The sequence below is a fragment of the Cladophialophora bantiana genome, assembly GCF_000835475.1.
Source record: "Cladophialophora bantiana CBS 173.52 unplaced genomic scaffold supercont1.3, whole genome shotgun sequence".
Lineage (NCBI taxonomy): Eukaryota > Fungi > Ascomycota > Eurotiomycetes > Chaetothyriales > Herpotrichiellaceae > Cladophialophora > Cladophialophora bantiana.
Window position 1 is genome coordinate 1,332,920 of NW_015971577.1, and position 16,283 is coordinate 1,349,202.

Below are 16,283 nucleotides of genomic sequence, written 5' to 3' on the forward strand. Positions count from 1 at the left end.
CCGATGCAGGACGCAGGACACTCCCTGCACAGGCGGCAGCAACCCAGCGAGCCACCCTCCATCAGTACCTAATTAAGCAACCATACTACCTAGCCTGCTAGCTCGGTACTTAGAGTGCTAGCTAAGACACCGAAGGCACCCCCGTTGAAAGTGAGGACAACACTTGGACAGCAACAGAGCGGGAACACGCACTGCACACCCGCGCCGCCCCCTCCGTCATCTGACTCTGTGAAATCAAGTCCGTCTCTGCTTCTGGTAGCCGATATGCTAGCTAGAACGCGTCATTTCGTCTAACAAGTACTTCTACTCGACGACTAGTCACACGGACTCCATATTGCAAGTCATGGCACCTGTGGAAGAGAGAGTCCTGCCCATCGCCTGTCCCGCCTGGAATCTCACAGCTGAACCACGGCCGCTTCCCTTGGTCTTGCGATGGGCCGCTGTTCTCCCGATCGTCGACCACCTTTTGGGCCAGTTCAGATCCAACGGTCGTGCAGTAGCTGGACCCTTGGTCTGTTGCAACTGCTCCGAACACTGACCGACGAAGCTACTCGATAAGTATCGATTGGCGTCGGAGAATTTGTTATCAAAAACCTGGTCAAAGTCTGGCCAGTGCAGTCTTCGCAATGAATCAGGCTACCTGCTACAAGCACGAGCTTGCGTCAATTCACGCCCAAGCCAGCCCCAATTTCAGGGATGTGCTTTCAGGGAAATTGGCTGATGTACCAAGTAGGCTGGCGAGCTGGCCGTCTCACGACCCAGTCGCGTGGGATGGAACCCAGACGCGATCACGACACGCTAGACAACAAACAGAAAAGCGTCGCCTTGTGACATCACGTGATGACACTCTCCCTCGCCTAAGCCCATACCGCGAGGCTGCACATTCCGCGACTTCATCCGGACTCCCAACCCCTTCCATGACCAATATATCAATGCGCTACAATCTCTTTCCCCTTCTGTTTCCATCAAGCGCGAATTATACGTGTCCCAGTGCTATGTCATGTAATTCCCCACAAGCTTACCCAAATCAATGCCCGACTCCGTGCACGCACTTCATTCACAATGCACGTCTCATGGTCCAGATCTCGCCTACCAAACAAAGCCTTTCTCGGGCCTTATTGTCCTTTCTGCAATTTTCCTACCACGTGTGTTAGGCCGCTTGCGAATTCTCTCCCACGTGTCTTTGTTTTTGTCCTCCAGACCACCTGCATGCAACCTCGGAGACCCTCCCAAGAGGGTATCGAAATGAATACCTCATTCTCATCTGCCAATCGGCGCGTCGGCTTGCCTATTGCGGCGAAAGACACATCCCAAAACAGCCAGAATGCTTCTTTGCTTCTTTGCTCATGAATTGCGAGGACAAAACTACACTCCCCTCTTCTGCTGTGTCCTTCTCTTCTTCCAGACTGGCCCCCGGTCACTACGTAAGGTCTGTCGGATGTGATCAAGATGAGGAACATCCAAGGCGCCATTCTGGCTATCGTGCTCAGCTTGTCCTTCGGCCATGTCGATGCTTTCTGGCGTATGGTTTGTGGAACCATCCAGGTAGGCAGAGTCGACCCCATCGTCAACCCCGGTGGGATTTCCGGTCACTGTCACACCATTGCAGGCCCCAACAGTAAGTATTGGCTTGACAGATCTTGAGGGACCCACGTCACTGACTGGGAGTAGATATCAACACGACATCAACGTTTAACAGTCTCCAAGCTTCTTACTGTACTTCCTGCAGCATTCAGAAAGACAAGAGCGCTTACTGGACCCCGAATCTGTACTATAGACATCGCAATGGATCCTTTGAGGAAGTGCCACATGATGGAACAGTCGTGTACTATTTGGATCGTGGTGTGGACGTAGCCAACATGGTTCCCTTCCCCCCTGGCTTCCGTATGCTCTCTGGCGATGCCGCCGCTCGGTCTTTCGACCCGAACACCATGACCTACGGCAACAGGACTTACGGCGGTACTCCCGTTTCCAACCGTGCCAGTTTCGCTTGTTTGGACAGCAGTGGACCCCAGCCAGAAACTCCAGGCTTCAAGTCCACCAAGTGCGATTCAGGTCTTCGTGCCCAGATACACTTCCAAAGCTGCTGGGATGGTGTCAATCTGTACAAAACTGACCAAAGCCACGTGGCGTACCTCTCTGGAATGGACAACGGCATTTGCCCGCCCACTCACCCCAAGCTTCTTCCTCACTTGTTCTTCGAAATCATCTATTCTGTCAATAGCGTTGATCAATCTGACGGTGGCATGTTTGTCTTTTCCCAGGGTGACACGACAGGCTATGGCTTCCACGGCGATTTCTTGAACGGCTGGGACGTCGACGTCCTGGATGCCGCCATTGACCAGTGCATGGGTCCCAATGCCTCCAACAATGGTCAGATCGGTCTGTGTCCACCACTTCAAGCCTCAGTTGACCCATATTTCAACCAGAACTGTCCGGAACAGACTCCTCTCGTCAACGAGACGGTTCACGGTCTGCTCAAGGTGCTTCCAGGTTGCAATCCTCCAACAGGCGGGCCGTTACGCGCCACCCAAAACATCTGTCCCGTCCAACCGACGCTCAATTACATCCCCAATCAAGATTGGAAGAACCGGTCCGTCGCCGTTCCCGGTCAAAAGGTGGGCAGCTGGCAGTATATGGGCTGTGCGTTCGACTCAAGCAGCCCTCGCCCGCTGGCCGGTTTGAGCTATACTAGTCAAACTAACATGTCCCTCGAGAGCTGTACAGCCTTCTGCAAGCAAAACGGCTACTTTATGGCTGGAATGGAGTACTCGACTCAGTGCTACTGCGCTAGCTCGCTGACGCAGCCGCTGCAGTCCCCACTCAATTGTTCGCAGCAAAATTACATGATTTGCAGCGGCAATCAATTCGAGTATTGCGGTGGACAGAGCCTCATGCAGATATGGAATGACACCACGTACTCGGGGCCGGCAATCAAGGGTACGCCTATAGCTGGTTCAACAGTGATGACTGTCCCTGGCGGTGGAAATGTGACCTACCAAGGCTGTCACGTAGAAGGTGTGGGAGGCCGAGCCTTGTCGGGTACATCCTTCTCCAATAGTACAGGTATGACCCTGGAGCTCTGTGCTGCGTTCTGCTCGAAGACCAACTCTGCGTTCTTCGGCACCGAGTATAGTCAAGGTAAGCCTCGTTCCCATCCACTTCATCGTCGGATTTGACTGATTTGAATTCCTCTAGAATGCTATTGCGGTAACAGCATCAGCACCGCTACTGCTCCCCAGTCGGACTGTTCCGCCTTCTGCTCCGGTGACAAGACCGAGTTCTGCGGCGGCGGCTCTCGCCTTTCTGTCTGGGCGTTGGGAAACTACCAGCCGCCCTCTGGAAGCCAGACCGGCACCGGCGGAAATACTGCACCATCCTCGACCGTCAGCGCTGTCCCCGCCGCCACAGGAATCAGCTCAATGGGTTGCTATAGCGAGACTACTCCAACACGAGCCCTGACCGCACTGTTCACCTCCGGTAGCTCGATGACCATCGACCTCTGCGCGCAGAATGCTCAACGGATGAATCTGCAGTACTTCGGTGTGGAATATGCCTCACAATGTCTTGCAGGCAGCGTCCTGAACCCATCTTCCACCGCCTTAGCATCTTCAAAATGCAGCATGAAATGCACGGGCAACACCACCCAAATATGCGGAGGTTCCAATGCCATCTCTCTGTACAAGAATACACTGTACATCAAGCCGTTTAACCCGAACCCCGCCAACGTGCCGAACCAGCCCGGTTCTCAGTACGGGTACGTGGGGTGCTACAATGAAGGCAACGGCGCCCGAGCGCTGGGCAGCACCGACAAATTCGGCTCTGCGGCGACCACCTCGGCGGCGCTGACGGTCGAGGCCTGCGCTGCATTCTGCTTCTCAAAAGGGTACAACTGGATGGGCGTGGAGAACGGGAACCAGTGCTTCTGCAACGCCGCGGGGGTCATCAACGGCGCCACCGTCTCCTCTGGCGGCGACGCCGACTGTAACGTCACCTGCGCCGGGAACGCGACCGAGAACTGTGGCGCCAGCGCAAAGTTGAACGTATACCAGTTGACTAGCGGGAGCGGGAGTGCGCGGTTCGCCACGACGAGCAAGACGAGTAAGAGGGCCATGAGGTTTCGAACGTGGTGAGTAGGTATGTTCTATATGTACGCAACAAGGAGAACCGTGTCGAAAAGGGCCGAAAAAAGAAGAAAACGAGTGGAAGGTAAGAGCGTTGTTTTCTACGCAAAGTCATTGTTGATACGTGCATTCATGCCATCTATCTTTGCTGTGTGACTACAGTAGACGAAAGGGACCGGGGCCCAGAAGATTGAGTCAAAAAGGCAGGCAGGAATTCCCCCATTATAGTGTGCATTGCTGAATGATGATCTTTCTACCGGCACTCTCTCCCCCTCCCTCTCTTAGTGTGCATGTGTTGGAATTGGCACAGACACGAGGGTGGTATGTGCATTGTATAAAGGTCGCGACGAGTTGAAGAACTAGTAAAGACTTTGCATTGTTTGTGTATCAGAAAATGCCCAAGAACTCCCTGAATCTTAAGACGAGGGTCGAACACCCATGAGACTCCACAATGCAAAACACGATGTTGCTGAAGTGAAGGAGAAGTGTCTGTCATATGACCTCGGCGGCAATACTGGATCAAAAAGTGGCTGATCTACTCCTGACTCTCAGACTTCTTCTGCCTCTCTCGAACAATCTCTCCTCACGGATCCGCCTCAACGTCTGCCTGTCCAAATCCCAGTTTTCTGCAGGATGAGCGAGACCCCAGTGCAGAATGTTGAAGGAATAGTCCTTAGTGAGCATGGCCCATGCTGCACTGCGCGGATATATGACATTGGCGGTGGCAAGAACAAGTTTAGTATTGCGTTTAAAAAAGCGGCCAAGGCAAGGATCCGGTTTTGGCGTCCACCGCATTGCGATATTCAGGCTTCCGTACAGCACCGTGGATCCCTCGCTCCATATTCTCTTGCAGACGCGGAGAAACTGTGCCGAGAGACCGTGGCTGTCAACGTAATACCGGGAGTCGTATAGTTGAGACCAGTCCAAGTCTTCCGTACTTGAAACTTGAGGTCTATTGACCACCTGTTTCAGACCGATTGTGGAGAGGGCTGGGTCCGGAGAACAGAGGAAGCAGAGGATCTGATGGTCGTCGACGAAGAGCTCGTCGTAGATCATATTCATGATTTCCGGAGGGTAATTTAAGAAACCCATCGGACCAGTTGTATCGCGAGGCTTGATGATAGGGAGGTCGTCCATTTCGAGCCCGGTGGGGTTTAGTTGTATGAGTATGCGCCCCTGGATGCCAGTTTACCGACAGAATGGTGAGATGAAAACGAAAGTACCTCGGGCCTGGTGATGCTGAAAGATAGATAGTAAGATTCTGTTCCTAACGATGGATCTGCAGCCTGATAGGATGCAACCAAAGGTAAATGTGTATCTTGGATTGACGAGGGGAGAAAGCGAGTAGCTAGCTGGTCAGTAGACATTCTCGTGGGCTGGGTTCCCTGTTTGTTGAACGGCAGGAGCAGAAGTCTTGAGAAGGGCAAGCCCATAGCAGCTCAACGGGAGGCACAATGAGTGTCAAAGGGACGGGCAGCAGCGGCCTTCCCAGTGAGTAGAAGCGCGGCCTCACTTTCATCCACAAGGTACTCGTTTTGCCCTCTTCATCGCTTGGCCTTATGCCTCGCCATTTTCTTCTTCCGAGCGATTTCTGATGCGAAAACGACGGAGTTCTTGGGCTTCCTCTTGGAGACTTTGCGCACTTTGTGATTGACCTGGCTTCTAGCCGTGGAAGACTTGACCGGCTTCATGCTCGCCCCTTGTGCGTCGACATCCATTACTGCGTGGTCAGATCAGTGGCGGCTGGATTGCGGGAAGATAAGCGCAGGTACCTTCGGAGCTACTCCTGTGAGGCTGGTCTCCCGCAGCTGACCCAGCTTTGTCGTCCACGTCCATGACCTTCTCCGTCTCTGGTTTTGGTTTCGCTGCTAGCTCTTGGAGTTTTGCAGACAATCTGGCTGTACGGGCATCAGAGGCGGGACCATACACCTTGGCGCGTAGGTTGCGATGGTTCTTCTTGACCACGGAGGCCCGAGCAGATTTGGCCATGGCTGCTGAGGTCAATCGTGTGGTTTGACAGATGAATGCAGGGAGTGGGAAAAGTTGAACGCTGTGAACGCTGGCCTGCGGTGGGCAATGAGGGCGAGGGATGGATTTTTGGGCAGCCAAAGTTGCCGGGGTTTCTCCGATTCGCAATTCAAAATGAGCCCGACCCAAGTAACCAGTGACCAGTGACCAGTGACCAGTGACTGTGGCTCTCGACCACGGCGAGGGCAGCAACCTCACATCCATCACCGTCCTCACATCCTCACATCCTCACGGCCTCACATTCACCTGACCTTGCCGAAGTTCTTAGGGCGAGGGGGGGGAAATGTAGTCACCCTCTACTTTGTGTTCCTCTTCCTCTTGCTCACACGGTTCTCCGTCACCTTCTGCTGTACTGCCCGCCGGCGGAGATAGAGAGCATCCACAGAGGTAGTGACCGCGCGCAAGTTCACTCCCGCTTCCGCTCTCTTCTCCAACCATGTTTCGACATCGTCGCCACCGATAGTCCCAGCCAGATCCCCATCCTTCCTCTGTTCGACTGCCTTGTAAAGACAACCAGAAGCACGATTACTATACCATGGCAGGCACCATGGCCCCCTACATGCCTGCCCAGGCACAGGACAATGTGCAAGCGTTGATTGCCGAAGTGAAAACCCTGACTGTCGAGAAATTGAAGAATGTACTGCGCAGCGAAGGCCTGGCATTGTCTGGAGTCAAAAGTGAACTACAAATCAGAACAATTGCCCGTATGGCACCTTTCCCCCCCAAACTGCCCCTCCCACCTCTCTTCCTCTGCCTTGTCCTGACTTCCCATCTCTGCAGATATCGAGAAGCTGCGCAATGCATCAGACATAGCAGCGCTCAATCGAATCCGGGGGACGCTGAGAGGGCTTCCTTCTCCATACCACAACAGCAACTCTTACCATCCGCATTATTCGAACCTCACACCCACGTCTTCGGCCTCTCCCCAGTTTTCCTCCCCGAGCGCCCACAACTCCTACAACATGCCCTTCAACCAGACGTCTGGTGCAAGTATGGCACATCGTATTGAGAAAAGGAAGAGGCGCTGACCAAGAGTAGGTCGATTAACTTTCAAGGGCTCACCGTTCTACACTATCGCCAGGCAGCTCACTCAGGTCTACGAATGCAAGGGTAATTTTGACATCTCCGCTTGGAACCTGCGCATCGCTCACTAGAATCTAGCTCGAGAGTCAGCCAGAGACACTGCGCGGCTCGTAGTTTGCTTGCCCCAAGATATCATTGACAAACTGAACAAGGATCCATCATACCGTGTCATGGTCTTTTGCGCCTCGGAGAATTCCGGAGCTCTCATGAGAGAACCATCCGACATTGCATTTCCTCACAATGTGGAACTGAAGTGCAATGCGAGCGAGGTCAAGGCGAATCTGAAAGGGCTGAAGAACCGACCCGGGTCCACTAGGCCTGCCGATATTACGAGTCTGATCAAGAAAAAGCCCGCCAATTATCCGAATTCTGTCGAGATGATCTATGCTCTTACCACAAAGGTGCGCGAGATGATTCGATTTTCCACCCCCCGTTATCTTTTCATCTGTGTCCGATCTCACATCAAGAACTCTCAATGCTAAATAGGACAAATCTGCCGTACAGAAGTTCTTTCTTGTAGTCAATCTAGTTCTGCAAAAGCCGATTGACACAATGGTCGCCAATATCAGGCGAGGCCGTATGATTAGCAAAGACCAAGTCCTTCGGGAGAGTGAGTTCACCTTGCCCTCATTCTGGATTAAGTACTTACATGAATCAGTGCGGCGAAAGGCTGAAGACCCGGATGAAATCGTGGCCACATCTATGGTTCTTTCGTTAAAGGATCCCGTCGGTTACACACGCATAAACACGCCCTGTCGCGGTATCGGTTGTAACCACCTACAATGCTTTGATGCAGCCCTATATCTACAACTTCAGGAGCAAGCGCCTACGTGGACATGTCCAATCTGCAACAGGGCTGCGCCTTGGGAACAGCTGGCTCTGGATCAGTATGTTAACGACATTCTGAACCTGACGCCAAAGAGTGTCGAGGCGGTGACCGTCGAAGTCGACGGAAGATGGCACATCCAGAGCGAAACCGATACTACTGGTCGCAGGTCTAACCCCACGCCATCTGATGATTACGATGATGATGACGACGGCGACGGGGATGATGACGGCGATCTAGTGGAGATCAGCAATGGACCCAGTTTCCGGCCCTCGAATCTGGAAACATTGACGCCGTTCAGTGTCAAGACGCCGCCGTTGTCCTCCAGAGAAGTATCCATTGCTCCTTCAGGGTCGAAACCGTCGTCACACAACAAGAAGAGACCCCGCGAAGTCATTGATTTGACCCTGAGCGATGATGAGGACGCCAGACCAGCTCCAAAGGCCCCAAGGATGTCCAACTCTTATGTCTCTGTGGATGTTTCCGCTGCGCGACATCCACCACCAGATCGGGTCTTCTTTCAGCTACAACCTCCGGCCTTTGACTTTGACAGATTTAATCCATCGCTTTAGCGTTCTGCACGGGGCTTACAGGCTTTCTTTTCGATTCGCATGGCGCTACGGGCATAGGCTGGGATCAATGGTGACAAAATGAACATTTTGGTGGACAAAGGTCAGGGTCGGAAAGCGCTCACCGGAATCTTTAAGGCAACACGTGGGGGGAGGTTGAATGCATGTGGATTTTATCGCTAGTATGACCAACACTCTTGGCAGTGAGAAAGAGCTGTGCACCACGACAGGGGAATGGAATCACGATTCATGAATTTTACTCATACAAACTGGGATGAAATGCAGCAAAGATATATTCAGGGAACGATGAACACTGGACAGAGGAGGGGGTGAATGCAGGATGAGCACATGCAATGCATGAATGAACAGTTGCCGAAGGCAAATGCATGCGTAATACACCAAATGCTTCCTCTGCATTACGCTTCAATGCCGGTCGACATGGTTCTGCATACAAACAAGGTCGAGTTCCATCTTCTCATCTGTGACCTTTTGCAAAGAATACAATGTCTTGAGAGATCTATGTTTCAGGGGCCATGCAGCACCCAGCAAAGAGTATTTCGTCTTTACAGCGCTCCTAATATGTGCGTCAACGTCCAGCAGGGGGGTATTCGCCCTACATCGCTCCCGGTAGAAGACATTCTCGCTCGGCGTGACACATTCATTCATGACCAGGTACAATATGACAGAGCCCTCAATGCTGACTCCGTTCTCATCTTCGTACAAGCACGGCGACAACGCACCACCTCTGAGCCTGGTCCTTATTCTCCCCGGTCCGGACGGGCTCCCAGGGCCTGCGAAGGCCGTTCACGTCAATCTCGAAGATCTCTGCGGCGCGGAGATGGCCCGTGACGTCTTCTGCTGCCTCGAGTTCTTGGTCCTCGTCTGTGGCTCTGCGCTTGTCTTTGTCGTCTTCTTCCGTCTCTGAGGACGACGGCGGTGGCAGCCTATATTCTCCTGTGGCCACCTCGAAGAAATGCCGCACGGTCTCGCGGCCGGTGTGGAAGCCGGCAACCACCAACGCACAACTCTCGGCAGGACTTGCGGGGTGCTGCGAGCGGTCTTCTCGGCGGAGATAGTGCAGGATGGTCCTGACGAGGTTGACGTGTTGAGAGCGCATCCAGAGACAGTCTGCGATGACGATACGGTCGAAATCTAGGGGCTGTTGCTCGGCCCGCGTACCGTATCGCGATGGCATGTACATGGTCGTCGTGCCCCACGTGTAGCCGAATATATCGACCGGTCCTGGCCTCGACGGCGAAGTTGGTGAAGACTGGGTGTCTGCTCCACACGATTCCGATCGTTCGGTGATATTTGTCCGAACATTCTGCTCGATGGTGCCGTTGGTCAAAGCGGGCGAAGACGGGTGGTCTGTGATGGTTGCCGAGAGCGCACCAGAGCGGGCAGAAATGATGGATGGTAGGGCCGTGCCTGTCTCGCCAGTGAGCGAACATTCCATTTTGCATGGCTCTCCAGTGTCTGTCTGACGTACGTCGAGTTGAATATTCTCACGTACCAGCGCCCAGCTCAAGAATCCGCTTCCCTCTGACATCCCAGTATCTCTTTTCCCATTCCAGGGCATCCTGTTCCCCATGTCCGTCGCTGTGCGATCCGAGCTCTTCATCGAAACTCGCCGTCTCCAACCCGTCCGCCGCAATCACGGCCGCGTTCCACAAGTAATGCGCGAAAAGCTTCCTCCCCTCCTCGACATGCGGGTACTGCGGGATCCTCAGGTCGATCTTTCCGAACCGCGGCGAGTGGTAGGTCAGATGGCCGCCGGGGACGCCGTGGTTGTTTTGCACGACGTCGGTGAACAGGCTCGAGAGGGCCGACGAGAAGATGTCCTCGGATTGCGGATCGGACGGGAGGGGCGTGGTGATGCGCGAGGGAAACATGGCGGCGAGGGAACGCTGGTGATTGTACCGAGCACGCACAAAGAGAGGAATGGTCAAATCGCCTTTTAGAGGAAGGTAGGAGCAACCTGCATCGCGAGTATTTTGGAGGTGTCGAAAAGCGTGCAATGTGCGGGCTCACCGTTGGAATGGGGGTTTGGGGGACAGTTACCGAGCCCGTACTTTCTATTGCCATGCAAGGCTGAGCCACGCGGGGTGTCGCCCTTAAGAAAGTCCACACTCGCATAAGGCTCGAAACAAAAACCGTTTTCCGCGGCTTCTCGACGACTTGACACCCACGTCTCAACAATATCCCATCGCAAACATGTCTCTGGAGAAATCCCACCCAGTCCACCTCGAACCCAGCGAGCTGGGCACCAAGGAGTAGTGAGTGCGTCCCTACGGATCCCAGGCCTTGCAGCGCACTCGCTGATAGCTCTAACCAACAATAAAAGCTGGGACGAATACTACCAGAATGATCTAGAAAACGGTGCTGTCCACTCCGATGACGAGGATGACGCGGAAATCGAAGACGGCAGCGATGAGAAAACCGGGAGTGAGCAACAGCCTCCCGATCCCTCAGAACTGGAATCGTGGTTCGACGACGTGGGCGCCCCAGCAAAGACACTGGCTTTCCTGACCTCGACCACGTTTCCTCTCTCACCAAACTACGTCGGCCTGTCGGGAAATACGAGGAAGGCGCCTTCAGTGCTAGACTTGGGCACCGGCAACGGCAGCGCCTTGTTCGCCCTGCGTCTCCACGGCCACTACACCGGCCGCATGGTCGGCGTGGACTACTCGAGCAAGAGCGTCGAACTGGCGCGGAGGCTGCGCGTGCGGTATGCTTCGGCGGCCTCTTCCGCCACAGACTCGGGCTCGAGCGTGGAGAACATGGCGTTCGAGGTCTTCGACATCATCCACGACTCTCCCCATGCGCAGCCGTGGTGGGACTCCTCTCTTGACCCGGGCGGTTTCGACCTCGTCCTTGACAAGGGCACGTTCGACGCCATTTCTCTCTCCTCGGCCACCGTCGCCGACCCGGCGTCCTCAAACCGCCACCAAAGACGCATGTGCGAACTCTACCCTGCCAAGGTCCTGCAGATGGTCAAAGCCGGCGGCTACCTGCTGGTCACGAGCTGCAATTGGACCGAGGCCGAAGTCGTCGCTTGGTTCACCACGTGTCCACCAGGTGGCCGTGAGAACGAGGTATTTGAGGTGTACGATGCGATCAAGTACCCCGTGTTCGAGTTTGGAGGGCAGAAGGGACAAGGCGTCGCCAGTGTTTGTTTCCGGAAACCGCAGAGAACCGAGACAGATCAGGGATGAATGTGACTTCGGGAACGGATGCTACGAAAAGTTTTTGTTTGATTTTTCCTCATCTTCAGGATCAGCAACAAGGTACCCAGTATGATATCTTCTGCCCCGTTTCCCTTGGAAATGGCAGCTCTGGAATGTCCCCCGAGAACCTGATTCGATCGTCAACCTTTACCTCAAATCCAAGGGAGCACCGGCCCCTAAATCGCTCTGGTGTCTCTCATATGGTCATCAGCATCTGCAGCAGGGCAACACTCGCTATCCCGTCTGAACTCTTGGTATCTTTCGTCCGGCCAGCCGGGGCCCGCATTGGTCATCAATCATCTTTTCAATCATCCTCAACCCTGGTTCATCAACATATTCACTGCCCAAGGAACCGACAACTGGCGCAGATCCCCGTAATGCTGGCCTACACCGATAAATTGCACTGGCACCGAAGTGGCATGCACGAGACTGATCATTGTCCCAATCCCAGATCCAACAGTGTCAACCTTGGACACAATGAACCCATCGAGCTTTCGATTCTTCCCGAGCGCTTTGGTGAAATTCTGCGCTTGGCCCACCGAATCATTCCCTACCAGCGCCTCGGCAACTTGGAGGATCAAGTCTGGTTTTGCCAAGTCAACAAGTTTCTCCAGCGCGGCCATGAGTTGCGTGTTCGTATGCGCTCGTCCGGCGGTGTCAATGAGGACGACCTGATAGTCGTTCTCTTTTGCAAAGGTCACTGCATCCCTAGCCACATTGGCTGCGTCCTTGCCGTAACCTCGTTCGTAGATACTGACCGCACCAAGCCCTTCGCGAGCTGTAAGCTCCCTCAAGTTGCGCACATGGACGTTCAGTTGTTCCACGGCACCCGATCTAAAGGTATCGCCCGCCGCAATCAAGACGCGATAATTGTTTTGCAACAGAAAATAGCAGAGTTTTGATAGGTTGGTGGATTTGCCGACGCCATTTACACCCAAGATGGTGATGACGAACGGACGGGGTTGCGCTTTTGCTCCCGTTGGCCTTGCGACGGTTTCGATCTGCTGAAGGAGGTCTAGTGACGATCTTGGCGTGAGAATCTTTCGGAGTGAATTTTCCAGCGCTGGGCGCAATGCGGCGTCGATTGATTCGAATGCCCCTGTCTTCTTGCCAACCATTTCAGCCTCCACCCCTTGACACAATCGAATAGCCGCATCACGAGCGACGTTCTTGTTGATCAGGTGTTCCTCCATGGACTTCAGAGGCTTCTCCAGGTCTTCCTTCGTCAATGTCTTCCCACCCACAATGTTCCTGAAGTATCCTGAAATTGCACCGAAGGTCGTCCTGCCAGTTCCATTAATTTCGCCTTTACTGGCGTCTGCCGACTTGAGAATGTTGTTGACTTCGTCGCCCAGATCCTTAAGGACAAACTGGCCTTGTTTGTTCTTCGTTCCCCAACTTTCTTGGGAGATGGTTTCCGGTGACGGAGACCCTTTCGCTGTTTCTCCATTGGCGCCAGTATCACCAGCCGAATAGTCGAGTTTGACATCATCCTCCACGTCTGCAATTCCATCGGGACCCCAAACTCGACCCTTCTTTGCGCTCGTTTTGGCAGGTTTGTGTCTTCTAGCCTCGTCTCCGCTTGAGACATTGGCAGAAGCTGCGGCGTGGGCAGCCTTTCTTGCTCTGCGAGAGCCCCGATTTTGCGGCCTTCCATTGTCCGTCAACAAGTGTGGCGCGATGCCCGGAAGAGGAGTCGTCGGACGGGAGGTATCAGGCGAGTGGACAGGAGTGTTCTGGAGAGAACCTTCATTGCTGACTGGCGCAGCCAGAGGCTGTGGTGTTTCCGGCGGCGGTGGGCCTCCATTGTCCCCGTCTTCGGCGCTTGTTTTCTTTTCTTCCTGCGGCAGTTCAACGTGGCTTGCCTCCCTGGTGATTGCTCCGCCTATGCTTTCATCCAGTCGGCGCATCTCCTCATCGAAATACGGATCGAAAGGATATTTCAGAGCAGCGTAGTCGAGTTCCTCCAGCTGGCCTCTGTAGACTTTGACAAAGATGGTTTGGATGTCGTCGAGCAACTTGTCAACCCAGGTAAGGTGAAGAAGAGACTGATAGACTGCCACGAAGATCAGGCCCAGGTCCTTGACCAGTGTATATTTCAACGTGTATTTGTCGTGGCGGTACGTGGGCTTGTTCGAGCTGGTCGCTGTCGGGCGGACTTTCTCCTCGATGAAGACATCGTTGATCAAACTGTTGACTGCGGCTGCGCCGACCTTGGAAGAGGACCTCGACCACAAGACGACGCCAGAGGTCGTCAAGATCTCAAAGGCGTCCAACATTCTGCGGGACAGAGCTGGTTCCCTCTGGAGACGGAGGCCGCCGACGAAGAGGGAGATGGGACAAGAGGGCGCGAGCAAGAACGACCGAAAGCGACTGGATGGTTGAGGCGAAGCCACCGAAGCGAACTTATAAAATGACGTTGAATTCACTGTCACGTGCTGATACGGGTTTTGTGGTCCTGTTCGGCGAAGTATTTTGGGTATTTCACGTGGAGATAGCAACGGAGGAGTATGTCGCCTTTGACGCAGTTCGGGCATCTTCATTCATCCACCTTGGTCCCTTGACGCCTTTGTCTTTCATCCACTACATCATCTAGAATAGCGGCTGTCAATGTTGATGTTTCTCATTGCTTCCTCCCTATGTATGACTCACTGTCTCAAGATGCGAGCATCAGCGTGGGACGGCGATACACCACATGGGCGACAGGCTATGGGAGAAAGACTCAGCATATTTCCAAAGATGACGGCTTTACTCATTGGCAACTAGATCCTGGCTGCGGTCAAGCGCTTGTGCTCCGCGCAGCTACCCAGTCACCGAACTCATCCTGGTTTCTGGTCTGGATGTAGATCCTGCCAGGTCCCGTAAATCTGCACACAAGACCTTCCCCGGTCGTCATGCTGTGGACACCGCCTTTCCCTGCCTTCTCAATCGCATATCGACAATTCCACGCGACAAGGTGGCCGTTATCAACGATGTGCTGTTCGTTGGCTTGGAGCTATGCACCTGTTAGAAGTGTGTCTTGTCGGGGAGGACAACCGGGGAGACGAGACCGGTGTGGCCCGGCGAGATATCAAGGGCATGGATCCACTTACATCTCGGGTGACTATGGCACCGAATGACGTGACCCAGAGTGTCCCCTGGCCAGAGATGCGGTAGATGAACAAGTCTTCGCCGCTGAAGAAAGCCTTCCCAAGCCCCTGAGTCTTTGTCTCCTTGACAACTCCGCCCGTACAAGCCAAAAAGGCATCCTTTCCGAGGTTCCAGCCCTCATCACCGCGAATGGGAATGGCGGATATGTCACCAAACAACGTAGGTGCCAGCGACACCTCTCCAGGCCCAGTGTACATGGATTCAGCCATCTCTCCTCCGGTGAACATTTTCTTCATGCTGAACTTTACCTTCCCCTGGAGGGTGATGGTTGGAGACATTTGGATCATGGCCCCAGGTTTGGACTTGATCACGACACCTTGAGGAAGCCGCACATTCAACATGGCGTTTGTGTCACGGTTAGTGATGGAGTATGAGATACCATCCACCGCCGAATGCCAGCTTTGATCAAACGATGTCGATGCCGATGGTACCCCCTGCGGAGCATGATGCTGTGGTGGTTGTTGCTGTGGCTGTTGCGGTGGGTACTGCTGTTGCTGTTGGTGATATTGATTCTGATATTGATTCTGGTATTGACCCTGGTCTTGGTATGGAACTGATACCGTTAGCTGTGTAGACTGAAAGCAACCAACCGGTTTCTCTAGTTACCATTAGAGCCATATTGTTGTGGAGGATAATATTGGCCCCCCGAATTCTGGTTGTACGCCATTTTCTCTGGATCTGTCGAACCTGTGCACAGACGGAAACAATCAAACGTGGAGTTTTAACGGCCGTTGGGCTCGTGTCAATCGAATGAGAAGCACCTGACAAAGAGACGACGAGGCTTGAAAGCCAAATACCGTGGATTTATGCTTACAGGAAGTATCCTACAATGGAGGAAGAACGCCTCCCGAGCTGAGAGCGCAAGACGTCGGTGACTTGGTCAATTCCACTCTGACCCTCAACCCATCGTTTTTTCCTTCAGCTGGTACGGTTCTTGTCTCGGCCCCCAACAATTGCTGTCCTGTCATTCGATGAGGGGCGCTTGGCCTTACGACAGCGAATCCTTCAGGAAGCCCAACTTGCCTGACCAAGGCTCTTCTTGTGTTTGATCTGTGGGCTACATTAATAGCTCTTTGCGCCTATGGATCCTTAATTCCACCGCCCCAGAAGAGTAGCCTGCCTACGCCATTCGCTTGGGACGATTGAGCCCACAACTAGTCTAAGTCAGGCTGGTACATTGCCCCGATCCGTCACCAATGTCGTTCCTATGGGACCTTCGACTTTCACCGAGGTACCTTTGGTGGTTATTCAGCATATCGGAATCCACACCCTGTGT

General features: G+C 53.8%; 8 protein-coding genes across 8 annotated transcripts; 3 read left to right on the forward strand and 5 right to left on the reverse strand.

Moving 5' to 3' along the window:
• Positions 1–1,449: 1,449 nt before the first annotated feature.
• Z519_02392 (uncharacterized protein) lies at positions 1,450–4,133 on the forward strand (the record flags this gene model as incomplete). Its single annotated transcript, XM_016760149.1, has 3 exons — positions 1,450–1,618; positions 1,672–3,141; positions 3,199–4,133. 3 exons carry the CDS (start codon positions 1,450–1,452, stop codon positions 4,131–4,133), a joined length of 2,574 nt encoding a protein of 857 aa, XP_016623670.1.
• Positions 4,134–4,643: 510 nt separating this feature from the next.
• On the reverse strand, positions 4,644–5,261 carry Z519_02393 (uncharacterized protein; the record flags this gene model as incomplete). Its single annotated transcript, XM_016760150.1, has 1 exon — positions 4,644–5,261. The coding sequence occupies one exon, from the start codon at positions 5,259–5,261 to the stop codon at positions 4,644–4,646; it is 618 nt and encodes a 205-aa protein (XP_016623671.1).
• Positions 5,262–5,668: 407 nt separating this feature from the next.
• Positions 5,669–6,113, reverse strand: Z519_02394 (uncharacterized protein; the record flags this gene model as incomplete). The annotated part of the gene is made up of 2 exons (XM_016760151.1): positions 5,669–5,844; positions 5,897–6,113. 2 exons carry the CDS (start codon positions 6,111–6,113, stop codon positions 5,669–5,671), a joined length of 393 nt encoding a protein of 130 aa, XP_016623672.1.
• A 586-nt stretch (positions 6,114–6,699) lies between these two features.
• Z519_02395 (uncharacterized protein) lies at positions 6,700–8,633 on the forward strand (the record flags this gene model as incomplete). The annotated part of the gene is made up of 6 exons (XM_016760152.1): positions 6,700–6,856; positions 6,933–7,142; positions 7,191–7,262; positions 7,314–7,636; positions 7,740–7,845; positions 7,894–8,633. 6 exons carry the CDS (start codon positions 6,700–6,702, stop codon positions 8,631–8,633), a joined length of 1,608 nt encoding a protein of 535 aa, XP_016623673.1.
• A 706-nt stretch (positions 8,634–9,339) lies between these two features.
• Positions 9,340–10,522, reverse strand: Z519_02396 (uncharacterized protein; the record flags this gene model as incomplete). The annotated part of the gene is made up of 2 exons (XM_016760153.1): positions 9,340–10,058; positions 10,144–10,522. The coding sequence occupies 2 exons, from the start codon at positions 10,520–10,522 to the stop codon at positions 9,340–9,342; spliced, it is 1,098 nt and encodes a 365-aa protein (XP_016623674.1).
• A 322-nt stretch (positions 10,523–10,844) lies between these two features.
• On the forward strand, positions 10,845–11,845 carry Z519_02397 (uncharacterized protein; the record flags this gene model as incomplete). The annotated part of the gene is made up of 2 exons (XM_016760154.1): positions 10,845–10,906; positions 10,975–11,845. The coding sequence occupies 2 exons, from the start codon at positions 10,845–10,847 to the stop codon at positions 11,843–11,845; spliced, it is 933 nt and encodes a 310-aa protein (XP_016623675.1).
• Positions 11,846–12,171: 326 nt separating this feature from the next.
• Z519_02398 (uncharacterized protein) lies at positions 12,172–14,136 on the reverse strand (the record flags this gene model as incomplete). Its single annotated transcript, XM_016760155.1, has 1 exon — positions 12,172–14,136. The coding sequence occupies one exon, from the start codon at positions 14,134–14,136 to the stop codon at positions 12,172–12,174; it is 1,965 nt and encodes a 654-aa protein (XP_016623676.1).
• Positions 14,137–14,636: 500 nt separating this feature from the next.
• Positions 14,637–15,674, reverse strand: Z519_02399 (uncharacterized protein; the record flags this gene model as incomplete). Its single annotated transcript, XM_016760156.1, has 3 exons — positions 14,637–14,852; positions 14,950–15,560; positions 15,614–15,674. 3 exons carry the CDS (start codon positions 15,672–15,674, stop codon positions 14,637–14,639), a joined length of 888 nt encoding a protein of 295 aa, XP_016623677.1.
• Positions 15,675–16,283: the final 609 nt, after the last annotated feature.